This window comes from Muntiacus reevesi, chromosome 3, assembly GCF_963930625.1.
Source record: "Muntiacus reevesi chromosome 3, mMunRee1.1, whole genome shotgun sequence".
NCBI lineage: Eukaryota > Metazoa > Chordata > Mammalia > Artiodactyla > Cervidae > Muntiacus > Muntiacus reevesi.
The window spans coordinates 91,177,119-91,204,059 of NC_089251.1; the positions used below are offsets into that span (position 1 = coordinate 91,177,119).

General features: G+C 42.1%; 1 protein-coding gene across 3 annotated transcripts in view; it reads left to right on the top strand.

Moving 5' to 3' along the window:
• TET3 (tet methylcytosine dioxygenase 3) overlaps positions 1–26,941 on the top strand; it is a 106,072-nt gene that overhangs the window by 63,703 nt on the left and 15,428 nt on the right. For all 3 annotated transcript variants that reach the window (XM_065929576.1, XM_065929575.1, XM_065929578.1), the window contains 2 exons: positions 15,505–15,595; positions 22,547–22,640. In XM_065929576.1, coding sequence (XP_065785648.1) covers positions 15,505–15,595; positions 22,547–22,640 — 185 coding nt within the window. The remainder of the gene's footprint in view (positions 1–15,504; positions 15,596–22,546; positions 22,641–26,941) is intronic.

Sequence of the window (26,941 nt, forward strand, 5' to 3'; positions counted from 1 at the left end):
ACAAAGGATACATTACATTCTTTCCCCAGCCTTGTGCAAAAGTGGAACAGAGCATATTTTTCTATTTTGAGAATAAAATTAAGTGCACAGGGCAAAAAAAAAGCACACCTAGAGCCACATAACTAGCATATTCGCGAAAATTGGATTTTGCTCTCCTGAGCTCTACCCCAGAGCTTTCCACAGTGTATTTTAGGAAAAAACATCATTTCTCTCACTGCTTAAAGCGAGACATAAGAGATTTTACTTTAAGAAGAGTTGAACCATTTCCTTGCCCTGTCACTTTACCTCTATGAAGAAGGAAGAAATCCTACACTGGGCACTGAAAGGAAAAATGATGACTTAATAGCAAGGTAGTAGAATACTCCTTTTCTGAAATGTGATGAAAGGAACCAAGACAAACAAAGATAGAAGGGAACATTTTATCAACTGAAATCTGAAAATGGCCCCAATCTTAAACTATGAATTCCAAGGACTATCTGCCAGCTGACAATCAATTTGAATTGAAATAATGATGACACGAGGTGTATACAACTCCCAGTGTTGGGGAAAAAACAGTGGAGGGTCAGAAAGACTCCACAGCTTGGAAGGATGGGCTGGAGACCACCCATCTAGAAGGCGTGCCCTTAGGGAAGTTGGGAATGCAGATAGGCTCCGTTTCCTATTCTATTACCGTTTCTGATGGGGTTAAGGTCGGGGTGAGGATGGTTGGCCAGAGAGCTGAGGAACCATATCTTAGGAGCCAGCCTTGTGGCCCAGGGCCAGCAGCACCAAGCAAAGGCCATTGTGCAGAGAAAAATATCTGCTGAACCACTTAACCGACCACAGGGCTTTATCTTAACTTGATCAGAGTGACCAGTCCAGTCCTATACGAGAAAATAAACCAGAATCTTAGCATCAGACCAGGGCACAGCCCAAGCCTCCATCCCCAGACATACATACAGATTGAGAGGCATTGGCCCCAGTGAACAGAGAGCATAGAGGTGAAATTTCCCAGTTGCAGCTGTTCACAGCCAGATCCAGATCCTCCTGGGCTGCTGAACTTTTGAGCTAATAACTGAAACCTCTACAACATCTAATTCTCCAAGCTTAGTTTCTAAGGGAAGAATTTGAGTTAGTGTCCAGGTAAATACAGAAGAATAAGGAGATTCTACCCATTCTGCTTTCAGGCAAACGAGTCTAGACTGGCGACTCTCAACTGAGTGCTGTTTACCTCCTTTTCCCCCCGGGGGCACCGGGCAAAGTCCGAGGACAGGTTTGGGTCTCGCAGCCGTGCAGTTCTACCGGCATCTAGTGGACAGAGGCCAGGGATGCTGTTACATTCTGTAGCGCACAGGGCACCCCCAGCTCCTGCCCCTCCGTGAAGAGTTATCTAGTCCAAAGTGTCAGTAGTGCCAGGGGTGAGGAAGCCAGGAGGCAGACTTCCTCCACCGAATGATTAATTAATAAGTAAAAAATCCAATATGTAACCCATTCAGATTCTGTAGGGGAAAGTGGAAAGATTAACCATAACATTCAAATGAAGACTTATATTAGGAAATAAGAGTTTGAAGAACTGATTTATACCTTCAGGGAAGTTCATTGTGAAACCAGAAATGAAAGATGAGCTTCTAGATTAAAATTACAAGGAAGTCACGAGAGGAATGGATTAAACTGTGCAAGAAGCATGCTGTTTCACGAAGCACTTAGAATACACTGGAAGTGGCAAAAAGCAGAATCAGAGTTAAAAAGCAGATCAGTGAGGAAGAGGGACAGGCTTAAAAGATCACTCAAAGTGAGAGTAGAAAATAGAAATGAACATAATCAGAGTGGAGATAAGGGATACAGAAGAGAGACAGAAGGGGTCCTCTACACAGACTAGTTCTGTCAGGAATATTGGGAACATTTGCTGCTGTTCCCAACGAAATCATGGAACAAATCGAACAAAGGCAGGAGTCAAAGATAAAATAGAAAATGTTTTTGAAATGAAAGAAAATAAATAAAAATCAGCAGGTAATGATCTGAATGAGTTTCAAGATGAATTTCAAGGATGATGGATTTCCTACCAATAATTAACCAAAATTAAGTTGGTTATACATACATGGTTTTTTAAACTTTTTTTTTTAAAAGATATACTTTTTAAATGACCCTGTAATCCCATTCATGGGCATATATCAAGAGAAAAACATGATCCAAAAGGATACATGCACCCCCAGTGTTCATTGCAGCACTGTTTACAATAGCCAAGACATGGGAGCAACCTAAGTGTCCACTGACAGAGGAATGGATAAAGAAGATGTGGTACATATACACAATGGAATATTACTCAGCCATCAAAAGGATGAAATACCATTTGCAAAAACATGGATGGACCTAAAGATTGCCATACTGAGTGAAGTAAGTCAGATAGAGAGGGAGAAATACCCCTTATATGTGGAATCTAAAAAGAAATAATACAAATGAACTTACAGAATAGAAAGAGACTCACAGACTTAGAGAATGAACTTATGGTTGGCAGGGTGGGGGCCGGGGAGGGATAGTTAGGAAGTTGGAGATGGACATGTACACATTACTATTAATATATTTAAAATGGATAACGAACAAGGATCTACTATATAGCATATGGAACTCTGTTCAATCTTATGTGGCAGCCTGGATGGGGAGGGGAGTTTGGGGGAGAAAGCATTCTCTTAATTGAAACATATATAGGAAGGTATATAAATCTTAAGCATACCTCAGAGATACTGCAGATTTGGTTCCAGACCACTGGAATAAAGTGAGTATCACACTGAAGTGAGTCCCATGGAATCTTTGGTTTCCCAGGGCATATGAAAGTTATGTTTGCACTATACTGTAGTCTGTTAGGGGTGTAATAGCATTTTATATATATATATATAATATACATATTAATTAAAAATATTTTATTGCTAAAAATGCTAAACATCATCTGAGCCTTCAGTGAGTTGTAATCTTTTTGAAACAGTAGCATCAAAGATCACAGATTACCGTAACATATAAAATAATGAAAAAGTTTGTTGTGAGAATTACCAAAATTCAAAGGAAAGCAAATGCTGTTGGAAAAATTGCACTGATAGACTTGCTCATCTTAAGTTTGCAAGAAAGCTTCAGTTTGTTAAAACAAAACAAAACAGTATCTGTGAAGCACAATAAAATGAGGAATGCCTATACAGTTTTACAAAAAGCATGTATTTGTATAACCACATCAAGATCAAGAAACAGAACTTTATTGTTTCCCTGGTGGCCCAGTGGATAATAATCTGCCTGCCAATGCAGGGGACATGGATTCAGTTCCTTGTCCGGGGAGATTCCACATGTCACAGAGCACCTGAGCCCGTGAGCCGCAACTACTAAGCTCATGAGCCACATCTGCTGAAGCCACATACCCTAGAGCCAGCAAGCTGCAATTGCTGAAGCCTGTGTGCCTAGAGCCTGTGCTCCAGGAGAAACCACTGCAGTGAGAAGCCCGCACACTGCAACACAGAGTAGCCCCCACTCACCGCAACTAGAGAAAGCTTGCATGTAGCAACTAAGACCTGTGCAACCACAAATATAAATATTTTTTAAAAAGTGGAGTCATCTCAGCAAGGTTTTTGTTTTTTTTAATAATTTTGTTTATTTTGGGCTGTGCTGGGTCTTGGTTGCTGAACATAGGCTTTTCTCTAGTTGCAGTGAGCGGGGGCTACTCTCCAGTTTCAACACGCAGGCTTCTTGTTGTGGCGGCTTCTCGTTGCAGAACATGGGCTGTAGAGTGCTCAGGCTTCAGTAGTTGTTGCTGCATGCGGGCTCAGTAGTTGTGACTCACGGGCTCCAGAGTGCACGCTCAGCAGTTGTGGTCCACAGGCTTAGTTGCTCTGAGGCATGGGAGATCTTCCTGGATCAAGGACAGAACTCATGTCTTCTGTTTTGGCAGCTAGATTCTTTTTAAATTACTGTTGAGGGCTTCCCTGGTGGCTCAGTAACAAAGAATCCGCCTGCCAGTGCAGGGAACACAGGTTCAATCGCAGGTCCGGGAAGATCCCGCTTGCCTTGGAGCAGCTGAGCCTGCACGCCACACTGCTGAGCCCGTGTGCTGCGGCTTCTGAAAACCAAGTGTATAGCGCTTGTGCTCCACGACAAGGGAAGCCACTGAAACGAGAAGCCTGCGCACTGCAGCGAAGAGTAGCCCCCGCTCGCCGCAACTAGAGAAAGTCCACGCAAAGCAGTGAAAACCCAGGGCAGCCAAAAATAAATAAGTTTTTTTTTTTTTTTTTTTTTAAGAAACAGAACTTTACCATCGCATCAGAAACCTCTGTATACCCCTACCTGTATACACCTGTATACACCTGTATACACCTGACTCCCTAAGTCAAACTGTGGCCTGCAGACCACTTCTGGCTTACAGCTGTGAGCTAAAAACAGTTTTTGTTTTTTTTTTTTTAATGTTTTTATACTGTTTTTTAAAATCAAAAGAAGAATAGTATTTCATGGCTCATGAAAATTATATGATCAGATTTCAATGTCCGTGAAGTCTTAATGAAACACAGTCACGCTCATTTGCTTATGTTCTGTCTGTGGCTGCTTCTGCACTGCTGCTGCGGCTGTTAAGCCGCTTCAGTCGTGTCCAATTCTGTGCGACCCCATAGATGGCAGCCCACCAGGCTCCTCCAACCCTGGGATTCTCCAGGCAAGAACACTGGAGTGGGTTGCCATTTCCTCCAATGCATGCATGCTAAGTCGCTTCAGTCGTGTCCGACTCTGTGCGACCCCATGGACAGTAGCCCACCAGGCTCCTCTGTCCACAAGATTTTCTAGGCAAGAACACTGGAGTGGGTTGCCATTTCCTTCTCCAGCTTTTACACTACATTAGCAAAAATGAATAGTTGCTGTAGAGACTGCATGCCCTGCAAAAGCCTTGAATGTTTGCCATCTGGCCCTTAACATAAAAAGCCTGCTGACTCCTGTCCTAAGGTAACTACTCTTCTAACCACATTGATCAGTTTTGCCTGTTCTTAAACTTCACATGTATGTATTCTTTTATATTCTGGCTTGTTTTGTTCAGTGTTTGTGAGGTTTATCTGTTTGTGTGTAGCAATAGCTCATTGCTATACAGGGTTCCATTTTATGAATATACCACCATTTATCCATTAAATTGTCGATAGTCTTCTGGGTTGTTTCTAGTTTGGGGTTATTATGAGTCATGCTGCTATAAGACATTCTTACATACATCCCTTGGTACATGCATGTACACACTTATATGCTACTATTGGGTGTGTATCTAGGACTGAAATTATATGTGTTCAGCTTTAGTAGGTCCTGTCTGTTTTCCGAAGTGGTTGTAGTAGTTTAAACTCCCACCAGTAGTACTTCACATCTAAACCAGCAAATGGTATCAGTAGGCTTTCTGCCGCTGTGGTAGGTGTATAATCATGTCTCGTGCCTTTCATTTGCATTTCCCTCATGATTAATGTATGTCCTCTTTGTAGAGTTCAAGCCATTTTCCCATTTCTCTGTTGTGTTTCTTTTTCTTATTGATCAGTAAGGGTTCTTTTTTCTGGATGTGAGTTCTTTGTTAGATGTATGAGTTGCATTTCTTGGGATATTGAGATTAAATGTTTGACTTAAGAATTCTGTGCCCAGTAAAGTTGCCATTCATGTGTAAAGGCTTCATAAAAACATTTCCAAACATGTTAGAACTCAAATTTTTTGGAGGTGAATCTAATAAGTAACAGATCAGGGAAGTTTGATCTGTGGTGTGAAGGGGCTGGCAGTAAACACTAAATGTATTGTTTTTCTGAAACAAAAGGTAATTACTTATTTACACTATACTTGAACTTTGGTTTTTATTACATATCTCTCTATAATAGAGGGGGAAAATATGTTCACAAGGATACCAACAAAAAGCAGGAGGTAAGCTGAAGGAAGAAGTATGAGAAATTGTGTAAGGGTGCTGACTTCTTTTTTTCCCAAAGTACTATTAGCATTACTGAAAGCATACTATAGGTTGGTGGGGCAGGGGGAAGTAAAATAAAACACAAAATCTATTTTAAAAGATAGGAAAGAAAACCAGAAAACATGGAAAACGTAAAATGACAGAAGACCATGCATATGTTACAATAATAAATATAAATAGAATCAACTCGCCTACTGTATTTGATTAATAGCATGAGACAACACCAAGAGTACTAATAAACTTTATTTCACTATGGGAAAACAGAAGCATACATTTGTCACTGATTCAAAGCATATACTATTTTCTATAGAACCTCATCCCAACCTTGTGAAATGTTGTCACCTATCTGGCACTAAGTGAAAGCCCATTGCCACATGAAAGAGGAACATGTATAATGGTATATATCCTTATATATGTAAATATGTATGCAAACTAGAAGAATTAAATTCGAGAATATATACTAGTTTTATAGGGCTTCCCAGATGGCGCTAGCGGTAAAGAACTCACCTGCCAATGCAAGCAGGAGAAGTAAGAGAGCAGGGTTTGATCCCTGGACCAGGAAGCTCCCTTGGAGGAGGACACAGCAACCCACTCCAATATTCTTGGCTGGAGAATCCCTATGGACAGAGGAGCCTGGCGGCTACAATCCATTGGGTCACAAAGAGTCGGACACAACTGAAGCCACAGCACTAGTTTATGACGAAGCATATAACTGGCTGTAAGTCCAGTTTCTTCCCGCAGAATATCTTCTCCCCCATACAGGCATCTAATCAAGGGAAAGATATATATATATGTATATTTTAATATATATGTATTGTATATTTTAATATATATGTATTATATATTTTAATATGTATTATATATATTTGATATGTATGTATGTATATTTTTAATATAATGTATTATATATTTTTAATATATATACATAAAATCAGGGAAAGGGATGTAATTAAGAGAAATAAGACTTCTAAAGGACTACTTGGATGCCTTGTAAATTGCAAGGCATCTGTATAGGAAAAGGGAGAGAATTTTCCATATAGGAAAGGAAGAGAATGCCTTTGGTTTTGCTTGGCACTTGGAGCTGTGTCTGCCCTTTGTGTGTGAGTGGCCTTCCCAGAGGATCCTGACCATCTAATTTCCAGGTTAACTTGATTTTGGAGCTTCATATCTTTTCCCCTAGCTGCTGGGATGGAGTTGCCAAGATTTTCCTCATGAAAGTCTCCTTTCTCTGCCTTTCATTGTAAGTTTTGAGTTTTTCTGATTTGGGACCCCAGAATCTACATTACATCCCAGTTCCAGTGTGAGACCCTACAGTCAATCCCTTGCTTTGACTTTTCTCCAGACAGTAGAAACGGCAAGAGCTGCAAAGTTCTGGCATATTCCTATGTTCTATTTTCTATACAGACTCTAGTATCCTAGTGCCTATAAAGAGCTTTGAGACCACTACTTCCAACACTCATATTCTTATGTTCTCTTCCTACCCTTACCTTGGTCTCTTTCCTCCCCCACTCCACACACATCCTTCTTTAATCCTCTCTGTCTTATGGTTCAAAATTGTGTATATTTGGTATTGTGTATATTTCATTGAAAAGGATTAAAACGTTTAAACATTGATAGGTCATGGACTGTGCTGGGTACCTTACATCTCACGTAATCCTCAACAATTCTGAAATATAGAAACATTACTTTCGCTGCTCTAAAGCTCCTAAGTATTGTGTGACTTGGTCACAGTCATACAATTTGTTTGGCAGAGCCTAGACAGCAGCTGTGTATTGAGTTCATGTTACACTCCAAATACTGCACTTGGCCCTTTATGTATTTTACACAAGAAGGTGTGAGGATTAGAGAGGCTAGGAAGATAACTCACCAGTTGCCCAGGTCTCTGTAAAATCTGTGTTCATTCTGCTGTGATGTGGTAACAATAAAAATGTGATCACTGCTTTGATATTTTTGTTGTATGCAAGGTGCTCTGGGAGTCCAGAGGGTAAGAAGAAGTCTAAAAAGTCTTCACAGAAAAGGTGGCATTTAAACTAGGCCTTAAGACATGAGTTTTCCAAAGAAAGAAAGAAATGAAGGCACTGCTACCCATGAGAAAACGTGTTTCAAGACACAGGAGTCTTGCATGGTTGTGTGAAAGGAGCTACATTGACTGCTGCAGGATGTGAGGCTGAGAGGTATGCAGAGATGACTGCTTGGGAGCCATGTGGACTCTGCTCTGGAATTTGGGTTCTGTCTTCTGTCTGGCGTGAAACTGGTCTGATCAGATTTCTGTCTTGAGAGCATAACTGGTAGTGTTGGGTAGGATGGTCTTTGGAGGGCTGAGACCGGTTAGGAGACCATGACACTAATTCAGAGTGGGATCAAGAGTCTCCATGAGCAGAAACCATAAGCAGTAGACAACTTTCATTGGTTGTTAATTCCTCTGCTGATGAGCACACCATTGCCAGCCATTTGTTTGTTTGTTTTAAACCAGAAATACAACTGAACTCATTTTCACAAACCTTGTCTAACTCTTACATTTGTTCTTAGTGTGGATAATGACACACCTTTATGTGTGCATATATCCTGGTGTATGTATGATGGTGTGTATACTAACTGTAACATATGACACATGCTATACTGAAATTTGCTTGTTTCCCCACTTAAAATATCTTGGAGGTCATTTTTTGGTCAGTAAATCTGGAGCTACCTATTCCTTTTGGTAGATGCTTAGTATTTCATTATATGGATGTGCTATAATATACTTATAATACATAATGTATTCTGGACATATAGGTTTCTGATATTTTGCCATTACAAATAATGCAGTGAGTATTCTTTTGTATACATATCACTTTGTACATATGTATGTATATCTGAGTTCCTAGAAATAAATTCTTAGAAGAATTTGACATTCTTTGAAATTACTGAGGCAAGCAGATTGGGCACTTGTAATTTTGATATATTGCTAAATTACTTTCCATACTGCCTGTTTTCCTGTACCCTCACCAACATGAGGAGTTATCAGACTTTGATGGTGACTCATCTGAAAGGTAAAACTGGTACTTTATTGTGCCTTTACATATGTTTGACCCATTTTCATTCCCTTTCAAAGAACCGGTTTTATCTTTTTTTCTTCTACCTCTTGTATTATTGACCTTACTTTGCTGTGGGAGCACTTGATATGTTAAAGAAAGCAACCGTTTGTCTGGTGTGAGATCCAAGTATTTCTCCCCAGTGTGGTGTTTTGTCTTTTGACTTGACTTTTGCTAGTTATTACTATAAATTTTTCTTTAGTTATATTTGTCAAGAGTTTGGGGAGGGTCTGTGTGTATTGGCTTCAGAATTTCATTTTATACTTAGAGAAGACCTTCCCATTTCCATGATTATTTTTTAAACCTCACCCATTTTTTTCCTTTGAGAACTTGTTTAATTTTTTGTACTTAAATCTTTCAACTGTTTGGAATGCATTTTGGGGCAAGGTATTCAGTATGGATCAAATTTTCCCCCAGTTCCAACACTATGCCTCTTTGACTGGAAGTGCTATAACGTACCTTCTTATATGTGGGTCTTGTCTTACCCTGTTAGACTATAAACTTTTTAAAGGCCCAATTAGTTATTGTTCTGTCTTGCTTTCCCCCTAAAACTGAGCATAATGTTCTACATAGAATAGGTACAGCATTAATTTTTTACCTTTTAAAAGTTGTGAATTCCATATATAGGGCAAGTACACGAAACACTCATGTACAGTTTAATGAATATTTATGAAATGAACACCTGTGTAACCACTGTCTAAATCAAGTAGTAGGCCATTTCCAGTTCCCCAGAAATCCCCTGTATGCCTTTCCCAATCACATTTCTCTCCCATCCCCCAGAGGCAACCACTCTTTCGACTTGTGATGATGATTTCCTAGTTTTTCTTTATATTAAGACTGAGCTATATGAAATTGCCAGTTTTCTGTAGGTAAAAAGAACATTGAATATCTAATTTAGTTTAGACCTATGTATGGATCTCTGTGGGTTGAGCCTGGTTTTGAATATTATTTAAATACAGTCTTGCTGTATTTATTATGTACTGTGCTTCTTCCACTGACTGTGGTGGTGTGGTGCTCAGCCATGTTGCTGCAATTTGTCAGTTCTCGTTGCAGGATATATGCTGTTATATGACTGTACTATGTTTTCTGTGTCTAGTCCATTGTTGCTGGATTATGAGCTGTTTCCAGTTTTGACTACTGTGAATAATGTTGCTGTGAAAATCCTTGTGCATGTTTTGATGCATGTGGCCAAGAATTCCTCTAGGACAAGACCAGCAAATTAGGGTCCCCTGCATAGTGTTTTATTTAAAAAAAATTTTTTTTTTCCCTTGGAGAAATTTTCTTTTTTAAAAAAGCTTTTGTTTATTTACTGGATGTGCTGCGTCTTCACTGCTGCTCGGGCTTTTTTTGTGGTTGTGGCAAGCAGGGGCTACTCTGATTTCAGTGAGCAGGCATTGCCGTGGCCTCTCTGGTTGCAGAGCGCCGGCTCAAGGGCACGTGGGCTTCAGCAGTTGCAGCTCCCGGGCTCTGGAGCACAGGGTCAGTAGTTGGGGTGCACGGGCTTAGTCGTCCTGTGGCCTGTGGGGTCTTCCTGGGTCAGGGATCAAACCTGTGTCTCCTGCATTGGCAGGCGGATTCTTTACCACTGAGCCACCAGGGAAGCTCTGTTCATAAAGCTTTTTGTTATGAAATAATTTTACATTTATAGAAGAGTTGCAAAGTTGACGCAGAGTTCCTATATGCCCTTTACCCAATATACCCTAAATATAAATGTCTTACATAATTATGGTACATTTAAAATTAATACCTTAATGTTGGTACAGTACTATTAACTGTAGACTCTGGATTTTGTCAGTTTTTCCACTAATGTCCTTTTTCTGTTGTAGTAACCATTGCAGGATACCACATTGTGTTTAGTTTATGTCCCCCTAGACATGATGCAAGTTTACCAGCTGTAGTACAGTATTTTACAGTATTTGTATAAAGTTCTTTTGTTTATAGCCTTACACTATCCAGTCAGTATAGCATTTTCCAGAGTTACTATTACATAGTCTTTTGTTTCTTTCTTTTAGAAAAATTCATATAAAATTCACCCATGTTGTTGTATGAATCAGTGTTTTTAAATTGTGGTGAACTTCATATAACATAAAACTAAGCATTTTAAAGTGAGCAGTTCAGTGACATTTAGCACATTCACAGTATTGTGAAATAATCACCTCTGTCTAATTGCAAAACACTTTCATCACTCCAAAATAAAATCCTGTGCCTATTTAGTTGTAACTCTCCATTCCTCCCTCCTTCCAGCCTCTGGTAACTATGATTCCGCTTTCTGTTTCTATGGATTTACCTATTCTGGATATTTAATTTGAATGGAATCATGCAATATGTGTGATATATTGTGTCTTGACTTTTCCACTTAGCATAATGTTTTTGAAGGTGTCTCCACATTGTAGCATGTATCAGCACTTTATTCCTTTCTTTTTTTAAAATTGTGTTAAAATATATGTAGTATAAAATTTGCCATTTTAATCAGTTTAGTGCACAGTTTAGTGTCATTAATTGCATTCATAATATTATGCAGTCATCACCACTATTTCTAAAACTGTTTCAACACTCTAAACCAACTGTACCCATTAAGCAATAACTCCTCATTCCTCACTCCTCCCAGCTGTTGGTAACCTCTAACCTAACTTTTTCCTTAATGAATTTGCCCGTTCTAGGTATTTCATACAAGCGGAATCATACAGTATTTGTCCTCCTGTGTTTGGCTTATTTCACATCAGGAAACTTGCACAAGCCTCTTATCCTCATCCATCAGAGAGAAGACAGAAGGAGCAAGAACAGAAAACTAACCAAAATGATCACATGGATCACAGCCTTGTGTAGCTCAATGAAACCATGAGCCGTGCTATGTAGGGCCACCCAAGATGGACAGGTCATGATGGGGAGTTTGGAGAAAACATAGTCCACCTTAGAAGAGAATGGCAAACCACGTCAGCATTTTTGCCTTGAGAACCCCTTGAACAGTATGAAAAGGCAAAAGATATGACACTGAAAGATGAGCCCCCCCACCATCAGTAGGTGTCCCATATGCTATTAGAGAAGAGCAGATAAATAGCTCCAGAAAGAATGAAGAGTCTGAGTCAAAGCAGAAACAACGCCCAGTTGTGGATGTGTCTGATGGTGAAAGTAAAATCCGATGCTGTGAAGAGTAATGTTGCATAGCAGCCTGGAATGTTAGGTCTATGAATCAAGGTAAATTGGTAGTGTTCAAACAGGAGATGGCAAGAGTAAACACTGACATTTTAGGAATCAGTGAACTAAAATGGATGGAATGGATGAACTTAATTCAGATGACTGTTATATCTACTACTGTGGGCAAGAACCCCTTAGAAGAAATGGGGTAGCCCTCATAGTCAACAAGAGAGTCTGAAATGCAGTTCTTGGGTATAATCTCAAAAACTACCAAATGATCTCAATTCGTTTGCAAGGCAAACCTTTCAATATCACAGTAATCCAAGTCTGTGCCCCAACCACTAATGCCAAAAAAGCTGAAGTTGAGTGGTTCTATGAAGACCTACAAGACTTTCTAGAACTAACACCAAAAAAAGATGTCCTTTTCATCATAGGGGATTGGGATGCAAAAGTAGAAAGTCAAGAGATACCTGGAATAACAGGCAAATTTGGCCTTGGAGTACAAAATGAAGAAGGGTAAAGGCTAACAGAATTTCGCCACCAGTGCACTGGTCATAGCACACACCCTCTTCTAGCAGCACAAGCAATGACTCTCTGCACATGGACTTCACCAAATGGTCAACACCAAAATCAGATTGATTATATTCTTTGCAGCGGAAGATGGAGAAGCTCTATACAGTCAGCAAAAATAAGACCAGGAGCTAAGTGTGGCTCAGATCATGAGCTCCTTATTGCAAAATTCAGACTTAAATTGAAGAACGTAGGGAAAACCACTAGGCAATTCAGGTATGACTTAAATAAAATCCCTTATGATTATATAAGTGACAAATAGATTCAAGGGATTAGATCTGGTACACGGAATGCTTGAAGAATTATGGATGGACATTCATAACATTGTACAAGAGGTGGAGACCAAAAACCATCCCCAAGAAAGGAAATGCAAGAAGGCAAAGTGGTTGTCTGAGGAGGCCTTACAAATAGCTGAGAAGAGAAGAGAAGTGAAAGGCCAAGGAAAAAGGGAAAGATATACCCAACTGAATGCAGAGAATAGCAAGGAGAGATAAGCAAGCCTTCTTAAGTAAACAATGCAATGAAATAGAGAAAAACAATAGAATGGGAAAGACTAGAGATCTCTTCAAGAAAATTAGAGATAACAAGGGAACGTTTCATGCAAAGATGGGGACAGTAAAGGACAGAAGCTGTAAGTATCTAACAGAAGCAGAAGAGATTAAGAAGAGGTCACAAGAATACACAGGAAAACTGTACAAAAAACATGTCTTAATGACCTGGATAACCACGATGGTGTGGTCAGTCACCTAGAACCAGACATCCTGGAGTGTCAAGTCAAGTAGGCCTTAGGATGCATCACTACAAACAAAGCTAGTGAAGATGATGGAATTTCAGCTGACCTTTTTAAAATCTTAAAAGAAGCTCTTAAAGTGCTGCATTCAATATGTCAGCAAATTTGAAAAACTCAACAGTGGCCACAGGGTTGGAAAAGATCCGTTTTCATTCCAATCCCAAAGAAGAGTAATGCCAAAGAATTTTCAAGCTACTGCACAATTGTGCTCATTTCACATGCTAGCAAGGTAATGCTCAAAATCCTTCAAGCTAGCCTTCAGCAGAACATGAACCAAGAACTTCCAGATGTACAAGCCGGATTTAGAAAAGGCAGAGGAATCAGTGATCAAATTGCCAGCATCTATTGGATCATAGAAAAAGCAAGAGAATTCCAGAAAAACATCTGCTTCATTGACTACACTAAAGCCTTTGACTATGTGGATCACAACAAACTGTGGGAAATTCTTAAAGAGATTGAAATACCGGATCACATTACCTGCCTCCTGAGAAACCTGTATGCAGGCCAAGGAACAACAGAACCAGACATGAAACAACAGACTGGTTCAAAATTGGGAAAGGAGTACATCAAGGCTTTATATTGTCACCCTGCTTATTTAACTTCTATGCAGAGTACATCATGCAAAATGCCAGGCCAGATGAATCACAAGGTGGAATCAAGATTGCTGGGAGAAATGTCAATAACCTCAGAAATGCAGATGACACCAACCTAATGACAGAAAATGAAGAGGAACTAAGGAACCTCTTGATGAAGGTGAAAGAGGAGAGTGAAAAAGCTGGCTTAAAACTCAACATTCAAAGCTAAGACCGTGGCATCCAGTTCCATCACTACATGACAAATAGATGGTAATAGAATGGAAATAGTGACAGACTTTATTTTCCTGGGCTCCCAAATCACTGCAGATGGTGACTGCAGTCATGAAATTAAAAGACACTTGCTCTTTAGAAGAAAAGCTATGACAAATCAAGATAGCATATTAAAAAGCAGAAACACCACTTTGTTGACAAAGATCTGTATAGTCAAAGCCGTGACTTTTCCAGTGGTCATGTATGGATCTGAGAGTTGAACCAAAAGAAGTCTGAGTGCCCATGAATTTATGCTTTCAAACTGTGGTGCTGGAGAAGACTCTTGAGAATCCCTTGGACTGCAAGGAAGTCAAATCAATCAATCCTAAAGGAAATCAGTCCTGAATATTCATTGGAAGGACAGATGCTGAAGCTGCGATATTTTGGCCACCTGATGTGAATAGTTGACTCATTGGAAAAGACCTTGATGCTGGGAAAGACTGAGGGAAAGAGGAGAAGAGGGTGACAGAGGATCAGATGATTGGATGGCAATATCGACTCAATGGACAAGTTGGAGCAAACCCAGGGAGATAGTGAAGGGTGGGAAAGCCTGGCGTGCTGCGGTGCATAGGGTCACAAGTATGGGACACGACTGAGGAACTGAACAACAGGAAAATGTTTTCCAGGTTCATTCATGTTGTAGCATGTATCAGAATAAATCCTTTTTATGGTCAAATAATATTCTATTGTATGGATATATCACATTTTGTTCATCTGTGTAGATGGACGCATCTACTGTTTTTACCTTTGGCTTTCATGAATATGCTGCAATGGACACGGCATACAGGTGCTGTTGGAGTCCTTGTTTTCAGTTTGTTTGGGGTCTGTACCTTAAAATGGAGTGCTTTGCTAACCTCTGATTTAGAGTATATATAATGATAAACTAAATGCCAAAGTAGCTAGACCTCAGTCTTGATAGTATGTAGTTTTATCAGATATTTAAATGTTTGCCAACTTGGTCTATGTATAATGGTGTTTCATTGTGATTTTAATTTGTAGTTCCTAATTTCTAATGAGATTGAATGTATTCATATGTTTATAAGCCATTTGAATTTCCTGTTTTATAATGTACCATTCATTTTCCTACTGGTGGTTTGCCTTCCTGTTGGTGAATTTCTGTTGGTGAATTGATGTCTCCAAATCATGTTTACTCTGTTTCTGCAGAACAAATAGTGGAGAAAGATGAAGGTCCATATTATACTCATCTGGGATCTGGCCCCACAGTAGCCTCCATCCGGGAACTCATGGAGGAGCGGTGAGTGATGCACAGATGTCCAAGGAGAAATGGGCAAGTTGTTAATAGAATGTGCATTTTAAGCACCTCTCATTTTCATTGCCTTATACTAGACAGCCTACAGAAAGGAATCTCTGATACCCAGACTGAAAAGTTGAATGTGGGATTTCCACCCCCCCCCCCAGTGCTCTGGGTTTCTTTCTGTCTGTAGGTCTGCCCTTCATATATTCCTCTGTCCCCGCTTTCTCTCACTCTTTGTTGACATAGTTTTCCTTAAAGAAATGGGGTTAAATGGTTGTGTGTCCTGTGGAGTTTCCCATGGCTGAATTTTGCTGCCACCTTTCCTGTGGTATCGTTTAACAGGTTCTTCTGCCCTGTGTCCTGTAAATTGGCAGTTAGATCTAAAGGCTTGATCAGAATCTGATTGTTTCTTTCTTGTAAAACTACTTCCTAGGTGATGTTTTGTATCACCTCTAGGAGGGATGTATGCCTCATATTTGGCCAGTGGGCACCTATTTACATGATCTCCTGAGTCATTTTGACATGATCCTAGGAGTTCTTGATTTCTTGTGTTTTTATGGTGGAAAATTTATTTAGAAAAGAGACTCCAGGTGCTGGGAGTGCTCATTTCTCTAGGCCATTTCAAGTAGAAAGAGCCTAGATATATGTGTAGGTTTTTTATTTTTGTTATTGTTTAGTGATTAAATACATTCGCGTTTATGTACACTTACAATTCAACACAAGACTGTGGGGCTTTTGCTTAACAGCTCTGTTCTGCTTTTTTAACAGTAGTTTTATATGAATAGGAACTTTTAAGTCCATGTGTGTCCCCAGTAGATACTAAATGCTATGAGTTCCAGAGTGTAGAGAGGTAAAATAGCTTGGTGGTTGAGAACACTGGGACCCTGGGGCCAGAGCTAAGGTCCAAGTCCTGGCCCGTCCACTCACTGCTGAGTCCTTTGGTAAGTTGCTTTACTTCTGTGTGACTCGGTTTTCTTATCCACAGAGTGGAGATGGTAAAAGCCTGTACTCTGGAGGAGAATTATGAGGATAAATGGAATTGATGTCTGGAAAGCACCTGGTCCTTACTAGTAAATATTACATGCAGGGTGTCTACATCATATTCACATGGACTGGGTTTTTTAATAACTAAGGTTTATTAGTATTTTAAAAGTAAAGTCACAGATTATGTAAGACATAAACGTGTTTGCTCATACATCTACATACAGATGTGGAAGGCCAAGGGCTGAGTAGCTTAGAATTTCCAGAAATTTGGGGAGCAGGTTTTATCTGACCAGTATAGCTAAACTGAAAAATTAGCAGGAAACATGATTTTGAACTGCATAACTGTAGTGATGTCCCCAAATGAATAAAAGGTAAGATGGATGGAGGACAGTGATCTGCTGTAAACACTCTTAATTATCCTGTACCATCTGGAAACATTTATATTCATAGTAGCCCATCAGAAAAGCATTTGATTAAAGACCCAATCTGTAAATTCAAGCCTGATTGAAAGAGCACCTATGAGTCCATGAAAATCGTCAAAAAGTCTACAGATTACAAATGTTGGCAAGGATGTGGAGAAAAGGGAACACTTAAAACAGTATGTGGGCTTCTCTAATAGCTCAGTTAGTAAAGAATCTGCCTGCAATACAGGAGACCCCAGTTCAATTCCTGGGTTGGGAATATCTGCTGGAGAAGGGATAGGCCACCCACACCAGTATTCTTGGGTTTCCCTTGTGGCTCAGCTGGTAAAGAATCCACCTGCAGTGCAGGAGACCTGGGTTCGATCCCTAGGTTGGGAAGAACCCCTGGAGAAGGGAAAGGCTACCCACTCCAGTATTTTGGCCTGGGGAATTCCGTGGACTGTATAGTACATGAGGTCACAAAGAGTCGGACACGACTGAGCAACTTTCACTTTCAAAACAGTATGTGGGATTGCTGAGAAGAACAAATATCATATATGAGCACAAATTATGTGGAATCTAGAAAAACAGTCCAGGGGAACCTGTTTGCAGGTCAGGAATGGAGACGCAGATGTAAGGAATGGACATGTGGACAGGGGTCGTGGAGGAGATGGGGAGAGGAGGGTGGAGGAATCGGGAGTGTAGCGTTGGCATATGTATGTGTAAGATAAATAGCTTGTGGGAACCTTCTTTGTAGCACAGGGAGCTCAGCTCCATGCTGTGATGCCCTAGAGGGGTGGGATGCGGGGGTGGGTGGGAGAGAGGTCCAGAAGAGGAGGGAGGGGATGTATGTATACCTACAGCTGACTCACTTCATGGTACAGCAGAAAAGTAACAGAACCTTGTAAAGCAATTATACTCAAAAAAACCCAGTGTGTGTGCTTTTACACGCACCCCTGCATGTGCCCATGTGTATATGTCTTGCAGCTTGGAGGTTGGAGTGGGCATCATTTTGGCCAGCGGTTTTTGAGAGGAATTTTGACACCATTGTTTACAGGTTGAGGGCTGCAGTGGCGTCAGATATACAAGCTTGATCTGGGATGGTTTTTACATTTGTTTGTTTCTTGGTAACAATTTTATAAGATTTCTAGACAGCTCTCTAAATAACTTTTAGTTATAGAAGAGTGTGTTTTGAAATAAGGATTAAGAGATAATGATGCAGTTGAGATTTGTCCTTTCCTTTTTTCTCATTGCTTTAAAAATAACAGCCAAGTGTAGATTCTTCAGAAACTGATCCAAGGGAGGAATTCCTCTCAAGACCAGGAATACTTGTGTTTTTCCTCAGCAACTGGTTTATTTTTATCTTAAGGACCTTGTAAATCATGGAACAGATTGTGTTTCCATCTTTATGTTGGCTGTTAGTAAGCTTAGCACCAGATTTGTGTATTCTCATTAGGAGGAACGTGATTTCTCATCTTTGGCCCATGGAAGTCTATGCAGGTTCACCCCTGAGTCCTTTTGACGTGACCCTAAGGAGCCTTCATTAGCTTCCTTGATTTCTTATGCGATGAAATGTTCTAGACTCATCTCTTTAAAGTATGCATAAGATCCCACCATTTGCATTTTACATACAAACATCATGTCTGTCTGTTTCCCCCTTTACCCTGATTTCATCACCTGTTATTTTTATCACATAGACATCTTTTTAAGCTGCTTCTGGAACAAGGAGGGGAATGAATGATTGCCAAAACTCACCTCGATGGGAGTCTAGTTTGGGAATGATCCGAGCTATCTCTTTCTCTAGACTTCCCCCCCTACCCTTTCTCTGCAGGACCACTCTACAGCCAGGAGTTGGCCAAGACGAGGAGGGAAGAAAACTGAAACCCAGGGGATGTTGGTGCTTTTAGCTTATCTGGTAAAGACTTTGGAAGGAGGGGGAGGTTCAAAGCAAGTCCTGAAATATTATAAAATTTGTTAATGGGTTCCATACCCCCTAGGTACTCAGGTCCTTGTCGTCATAGATAATTGGAGTCAGGTGTTCAAACCCATGTCTGAGAAGGGCCTGCTGCACAGGGCCACATGTCCTCTAACTGGGAAGGGGATCCTCTGCAGCCTAGCAGTTCATTAAATGTTCATTCTAGGAATGAAGCACCAACACCCTGCTAGCAAATCCTCTGAATTTGGGGGGAACTGGTCTCATTATTGTGTGATGGAGGTAACCCCAAAGAATCACAACTTTGGATCAGCGGTTAGCAAGCTTGAGCATGCTTCAGGTTTCTGGAGGACTTGTGAAAGCACAGATGGCTGCACCCCAGTCCAGCGTTTCTGAAACAGCAGGCCTGGGATGGGACTTGAGAGTCTGCATGCTGGTCCCAGCACCACCTTTGAGAATCACTGGCTAAGACGATCAAGTTACCCTTTAAAATAAAGTTTCAGCCTATCCTTGCAGACTTTACTTTAGGGTCTAGGAGTTCACCTATATTCTAACCTCTTAATGATAGGCCAGAAACTTAAGACATTTAAGAAAAAAAGAACTAAATCCAGAGTTGTTGGTTGTCTTTAAACAAAGAGACAGCCCTGCTTAAAAAATTTTTTGCCTGATCAGACAGTGCTTGGCCCTTTTATTTGCTCTCAAATACAAGGTTCACTGCAAGAAGCATTTCTCATGAGGATAGGACAGTGCGGAAGGTCTTGGTCAGAAAGCCCGAGTCTGTGTCCTCAACTCACCCTTCTGTGGGGAACGATATCCTGTGGGTTTTGGTGAGAGCGGTGTGGTCACCTTGGGTCATTCTTCCCACAGCGGCCCCAGGACACACAGTGCCCAGGCTCTGCGCGCATGGGCCACTTCCTGATAAATGCTTGTGGGGTTGAAAGTTTTCCAGGAGTCAGACAAAAACAGCACTATCTGGTCTTTTCCTTTTGAGCCAGACCATGCTATATAAACTCCCCAGGGTCCTGTCTGCAAACACGTTCTATAACATAGCCTGAGAACTTCAATGTAGCAGTTATCAGCTTTTCACTTCATTCCCGAGGTCTTAGAGAACATTGAACTCAGAGAGACCTTAGATCATCATTTTCAAAAGTACTTGTTTTCTTTTCCAGTTACAAAAATAAAACATGTCTATAAAAGGCCATTTTTAAAAAGCTTATAGTGAATAAAGCTCTCTAGTAATTATCCTCCGAGAAGAAAAAATTTTTTCAAGTTTGATTTTTTTCTGAGCATTTACAAAGATAACATATGTGTGTAGAGAAATTTTGAACAAAATGGGATCAAGAATACTATACCCATGTTGGTGGATACTTTCCCCTCCACTTAATTTTTTTCATGTCAGTACATATAATTTTGTTGAATCCTTTTTGATAGCTATATGGTTTTCTGTTGCATGGATATTTATTTAATTATGTTTTATTTAGCCAGTCCTGTACTAGATATTTGGGCTTCCCTGGTGGCTCAGTGGTAAAGAATCTGTCTGCCAACACAGGAGACATGGGTTCGATCCCTGGGTCAGGAAGATTCCCTGGAGGAGGGAATGACAACACACTCCAGTATTCTTGCCTGGGAAATACTGTGGACAGAGGAGCCTGGCAGGCCACAATCCATGGGGTCACAAACCCAGCAACTAAGCAACAACAATACTGGATATTTTTGTTGTTTCCAAATTTTCTCATTGATGCAACAATATCTTGTTCCTAAATCTTGGTGTATTTGTACAAGTTATATCAGAGATTCCTAGAAGTGAAGTGGATAAGATAAAGAATTATGTATAACTGTATATGTATTTATATGAAGAATATGTAAAACAGTAGTCGTTGTGATAGTTATGATACAAATGCCTAGTAGTTATGATAACATTACCCTCTATTAAATAGTATATTGAAATAATATGCCATGACCAAATTGGATTTATTACAGAAATATAACAATTGTTGGATTTAGACAGTCTGTTAAAATAGCATACCTTGTTAATTGACCAAAGGAGAAAAGCTATTCTTCTGTGTCCTTAGTTGTTAAAAATGTATTTGATAAAATTGATCAGTTCTTTTTTTAAAGTTTTTTAAAAATTTATCTATGGCTGTGTTGGGTCTTCATTGCTACATGTGGGCTTTCTCTAGTTTTGGTGACTGGGGGCTACTCTCTAATTGCCATGCATGGGCTTCCCATTGCAGTGGCTTCTCTTGTTGCAGAGCATGGGCTTTAGGGCGCACGGACTTAGTTGCCACTCAGCATGTGAAGTCCTCCCGGAACAGGGATCAAACCCATGTCCCTGCATTGACAGGTGAATTCTTAACCACTGGGCCACCAAAATTGATCAATTCTTGATTAACAACTCTTAGAACAGGAAACCGTTAATAGAGCTCTTCAAAATAAGGGAGTCTCTGTCTCTAGCCCAAAGTTAGCAAGCTGCATGCTCAGGGGTGAGTAGTTGAAAACATCTCCAGGAATGTCAGGAAATAAGCAAAGATGCCTGCAAGAGCTCTGGAAGGGCTAGCCAGTACAGACAGACAGGAAACTGAAGTAAAGCCATGGAAAGTGGAAAGGAGAAGCTGGCAAATAACCATTATTCTCAGATGATATGATATTATATTAGAAACTAGAAGCTATTAAAAATAAAAGTTAGTAAGATGGATGTTTGCAGTGTTAAGAATACTTACTGGGCTCTTCCTTTGTGCCAGAAACTTTGATGTATTGGATTGGCCAGGAAGTTCATTCAGGCTTGCCAGACCCTGTTACTGAGTGAACTTTTTGGCCAACCCAGTGCTTTTAAGGCACTCCCAAGCCTAGGAGACAGGAACCATTTTTATGTCCATTTTACAGACGAAGAAACTGAGGCTTAGAGAAGTTCAGGCGTTTGGCCACAGTCTTGTAACGAAAGGGCTGTGTGGGCTCTCAGGCCCCAGCCCTCTGATCTCCATGGCTGCACTGTAGCCAGCATTGCCCCCGGGTAGCTGTGTGCCCGTTAGCAGGTCAGTTCAGCTCTGAGGGCCACAGTTTTCTCACCTCTGAATGTGGTGAATCCCTGAGTGTGTGCACACGTGTGTGGGCCAGGGCAGGGGTGTGTGCAGAAAACAGGCGTGTTTACTGTAAGTCCAAGGGAATCTCGGAGCCAGTGTGTACTGGGGAGGCCACTTCCCCCTGGACTCAGCTATCTGTCCTCATCTGTTCCAATGTCATTTGGGGATTGTTGAAAGACAGTAATAAGGGTTTCCCCATTTGTTTTCTTTTGTCTATTGAATTTTATTGACTTTATAAGTAGCTAAGTCTGCTAACAGGGCTGGATACAAATGCCTATGTTGAGCCTTTGGTTTGAGGGCTTAGAGAGAATCATCAGAGACCTTCTGCCCTGGGGCAGGATGGAGCTGGGTGGGTCAGAGGCCCTGAGGTCTGTAAGTGGAGGTGTGTTACCAGAGGCTCGAGCGCTGAATAAATGTTTAAATCTTTCTCTTCCTTTTCTGTTGCCCCCATGGTAACTAGAAACCCAAGCGGAAACATGCTGAGACTTGCCTTCTTACCAGGACTCCTTTGGGATTCAGTTGTGCTAATGGTGGCTTCTGTCTTGCTCTCCAGGTACGGAGAGAAGGGGAAAGCCATCCGGATCGAGAAGGTCATCTACACGGGGAAGGAAGGGAAGAGCTCACGTGGCTGCCCCATCGCAAAGTGGGTATGTGTCAAAGCTCCACAGCCCAAACTGGACTGGGGAGTCGGGGGCAGACGTGTGCACCACCCAGGGAGCTATGAGCTAGCATCTGGTGCTGGTTAGGGTCATCTTCCCCCAGCCTCAGCTCTTGGTCCTCACTTTGTTTAAATGCCAGCTCCTGATGTCCAAGGCTGGCCTTGGAACTTCTCTAGTTGTTACGCTCAACTCGTACTGCCCTTGTGGCTCAGGGCTGCAGGGGAAGGAGATGCGGAAGCTAGCTGGAGACATCATCGTGCTCAAGGCTGGGCCCCACCGTGACTCCTCTGCCCCGCTGTGTGCCCTGGTGCTGGGTGTCCCTGTCTAGTCCATAAGAACTAAGCCTCTGGGCAGAATCAGGACAGCATTGCATCTGCTTGACTTCTCAGCCACTGTTTCCTATATGCAGCCTGTGTATCATGGCAGAGGGATCATCAGTATCTCACCCCAGTTTCACCCAGTTTTCTGACCTGTCCTTCCAGCCCTCCGAGAGCACTTTAGAACCACTATAGAACCCGTGCTCAGAGCAGCAGCAAATTTATCAGGTAGCTATTTGTTCACTGCATGGTAGGAAGAGTATGCATGGAAGAGAGAAGGCTCTGTCCCTGTGTTCAAACTGCTTGAATGTAGAGACAGCAGGAAGTAAGATCATGGAGACTTGAATAATCAGTGTTTAACATTGAGAGGCAGGCTTGGTGGTGTTGAGTTCAGGGGCAAGGGATGTGAGTGGCAGGAGGAGTTCAGGCTGGGTCTTCCAGAGAAGGTGGATATGCATGGGGCCATATTAAATGGGCGAGGAGAAGTGGAAGCATTCCTGGTGAGGAGAGTCATGTGGGCAAAGGCAGAAAGGCAGGGTGAACATACACTCAGCTCACTTTGAGTGAAGGATAGTAGTAACATGAGCTCTGTCAGACTCTGTTTTTATTTGGTCTGTATCCCATCCCTTTGCACCTTTATGTTTAATGAAAATAATAGGTATCTAAACCTGAACTACCACATATCTATTTATAGCAATTTTCAGATGGTAGCACAAAATTATCTGGAAAAATCTGAAATACGTAAGAGTATTCACGGGTATATAAAAGAATGTTTTCCCCACCCTTGTGAAAGGTGGTCATTATAGTAGGAGGTTAATTGTTTCTCTGGCTGATCAGGGTGGGATGTTATCCCTCCCAGAGAACCCATCAGGGAAGTGGTGTCTTTCCCTTCCTCCTGCTAATTTATGTAGTCGTTGACGAATTCCAAAGTATCGGGCAAGAAACTGAAGATCCCTGCGGCATTTGGCAGACTTTTCCACTTCAGAAACAGTTGCCCCCTTAAAGCCACAGTTGGCTCTGTGGACAGTGTTGAGGATAAGAATATGCATCTTAATCCTCAGACACCCATGGTGAAGCTTTTGCTCTTGACCAGCACTCATGTGTCTCTGCTGAGGGCTGGGGAGGAAGGCGCCCGGGTAAAGCGTGAGATCCGTTTCTGGGGCCATGAGAGAAAAACAGAATGATGGAGGGAAGAATGTGGTCCTCAGAACTCTGGTCCCTCCAGGCTCTGCGGGCAAATGCCCAGAGCTGGGCACGTGAACACAGTGCTTTGTCCAAAGGTTGGAATAGCTTGTGGATATCACCAAGCCTGGGAGAGTGCCCATCACCAATGCCCATCTTCTTTCTTTTTGAAAGAAAAGCTCATATAGAAGGGAATACATAGTGATGGAGAGGTGAGCAAATTCCACATCTGATGAGTGAAAATAAAATGAGAGAGGAGGGAAATTTTGTTAATGAGAAGAGTGGTAGATCATAGAACTGTTATTACAGTGGCAAGAAAATGGCAGTGCTGTGTTTTTTGTTTTCTAACCATCTCCCATAGGGTGGTGAATTTCCCTTATTTGTTGCCTACACAGCCATCAAATAACCCTATGTATTACAGTTGTAGGGCTCATCTAGAGTTCCACCTCCTTGGAAGTTAGAGAAGGGACAGAGGTTCTCTTTCTCTGCCCCCGTGTGGAAATGGCCCACAAATGCTAAGGACAGATTATTCTCAGTGGCAGCACGGCCATGGACCATCGCCATGGAGGGCGGCAGCTCCCAGCTCCCTGTGCTGGCCTGGCCAGCGCCTTCGTGCTCTCCCCGCTGCCCCACCCCGTGTCTAGGTCCTGGGTGTTCGTTCCAGCCAGGGTTCCTGTCTGTGTCTGCAGCCATGACCTTCAGCTACAAGCCGTGTGCCCGACAAGTTTTAGATTTAACCAGCTGGGATCTTGGGCAACAAAGCTGAGGTGCATCATGGATGCCCAGCAAATGTGTGTTCAGAGAATGATCTAAGAAACCAGTGGGGACCCCCCAGAGAGCCTGCTGGTAGTCTCAGATTTTAAGGTGGCCTGTACAAAGTGTGGAAGTCACAAAGCGTAGAGGTGAGGGAGCGACGCGGGTAGGATCCCAAAGGCTCAGAATAAATGGAGGCATACCAGACTCAAACACTGCAGACACGATAAACGGGCTTTTGGTAGAAGAGCCCTGGAGATGCTGCTTGGGCCAGCCCGTAATGGTAACAGGCCAGAAGGCAGATGTTTGAAGGCCCACCGGGCACATGGTAGAGCAGACTTAACTGGGGAACCCCAGTGCTGGAACTCAGACCAAGGCTGAGAGTGATGGGGGAATAGATTGGGGTTTCTGCTCGGCGCTCAGGGAACTCCTGCCCCACACCTCGGTGATTGTTTACAGTCCTGTGATGGCACGTGAACCGTCTGCCTTGCTGTGCTCTGAGTGTTGGTGTGTTCACACCTCACGTTGGACTTTGACCTCTGCACGTTGTGTATTTCGTCCTGCTGGGTTCCTTCATAGGGTGTGGATAGGGAGCTCGGCTTGGTTACAGCTCTTTTGCGTGTATCCAGAGGCCTGTGAGGGTGTGGTCACAGGGCTGTCTGCTCCTGCCTCTGCACATTTACGTGTGACTAGGCACATTTAGGGCTTCCCAGGTGGCTCAGAGGTAAAGAATCTGCCTGCCGGTGCAGGAGACGCAGGAGACCCAGGCTTGATCCCTGGGTTGGGAAGATCCCCCTGGAGGAGGAAATGGCACCCCAGTCTAGTGTTCTTACCTGGAAAATCCCATGGACAGAGGAGCCTGGCGGGCCACAGTCCATGGGGTCACGAAGAGTCAGAACACGGCTGAGCACGCATGCACGGGCACGCGCAGACGCGGAAATCCGTGGGGCGTGGCCTCAGTCCGCGCTCTGACGGCGCAGGCGTGTCTGTGTGCTCTGAACGTGTGTTGCACATGAGTGTAATTAGCTGGTGCTCTGCTGCGGCACACCCTACTACCTACTGTGTGTGCAGATGCCCATGAAGTGCCCGGCTCAGGCTGCAGAAAGCCAGCCATACACGGAAATGATCAGTGGCAGTTCATATATTCACCGATCCACAAAAACAGTTTGTTTTTTTTTAATTTTTTTTTTTATTAGTTGGAGGCTAATTACTTCACAACATTGCAGTGGGTTTTGTCATACATTGACATGAATCAGCCATAGAGTTACACGTATTCCCCATCCCAATCCCCCCTCCCACCTCCCTCTCTACCGGACTCCTCTGGGTCCTCCCAGTGCACCAGGCCGGAGCACTTGTCCCATGCATCCCACCTGGGCTGGTGATCTGTTTCACCATAGATAATATACATGCTGTTCTCTTGAAACATCCCACCCTCGCCTTCTCCCACAGAGTCGAAAAGTCTGTTCTGTACATCTGTGTCTCTTTTTCTGTTTTGCATATAGGGTTATCGTTACCATCTTTCTAAATTCCTTATATATGTGTTAGTATACTGTAATGTTCTTTATCTTTCTGGCTTACTTCACTCTGTATAATAGGCTCCAGTTTCATCCATCTCATTAGAACTGTTTCAAATGAATTCTTTTTAACAGCTGAGTAATATTCCATTGTGTATATGTACCACAGCTTCCTTATCCATTCATCTGCTGATGGGCATCTAGGTTGTTTCCATGTCCTGGCTATTATAAACAGTGCTGTGATGAACATTGGGGTGCACGTGTCTCTTTCAGATCTGGTTTCCTCAGTGTGTATGCCCAGAAGTGGTATTGCTGGGTCATATGGCAGTTCTATTTCCAGTTTTTTAAGAAATCTCCACACTGTTTTCCATAGTGGCTGTACTAGTTTGCATTCCCACCAACAGTGTAAGAGGGTTCCCTTTTCTCCACACCCTCTCCACAAAAACAGTTTTATAAATAATGTTGCAATCATTGCTTCCACAAAGGGTGGAGGTGGTGGGCACCATCACTGCTATGACTCAAA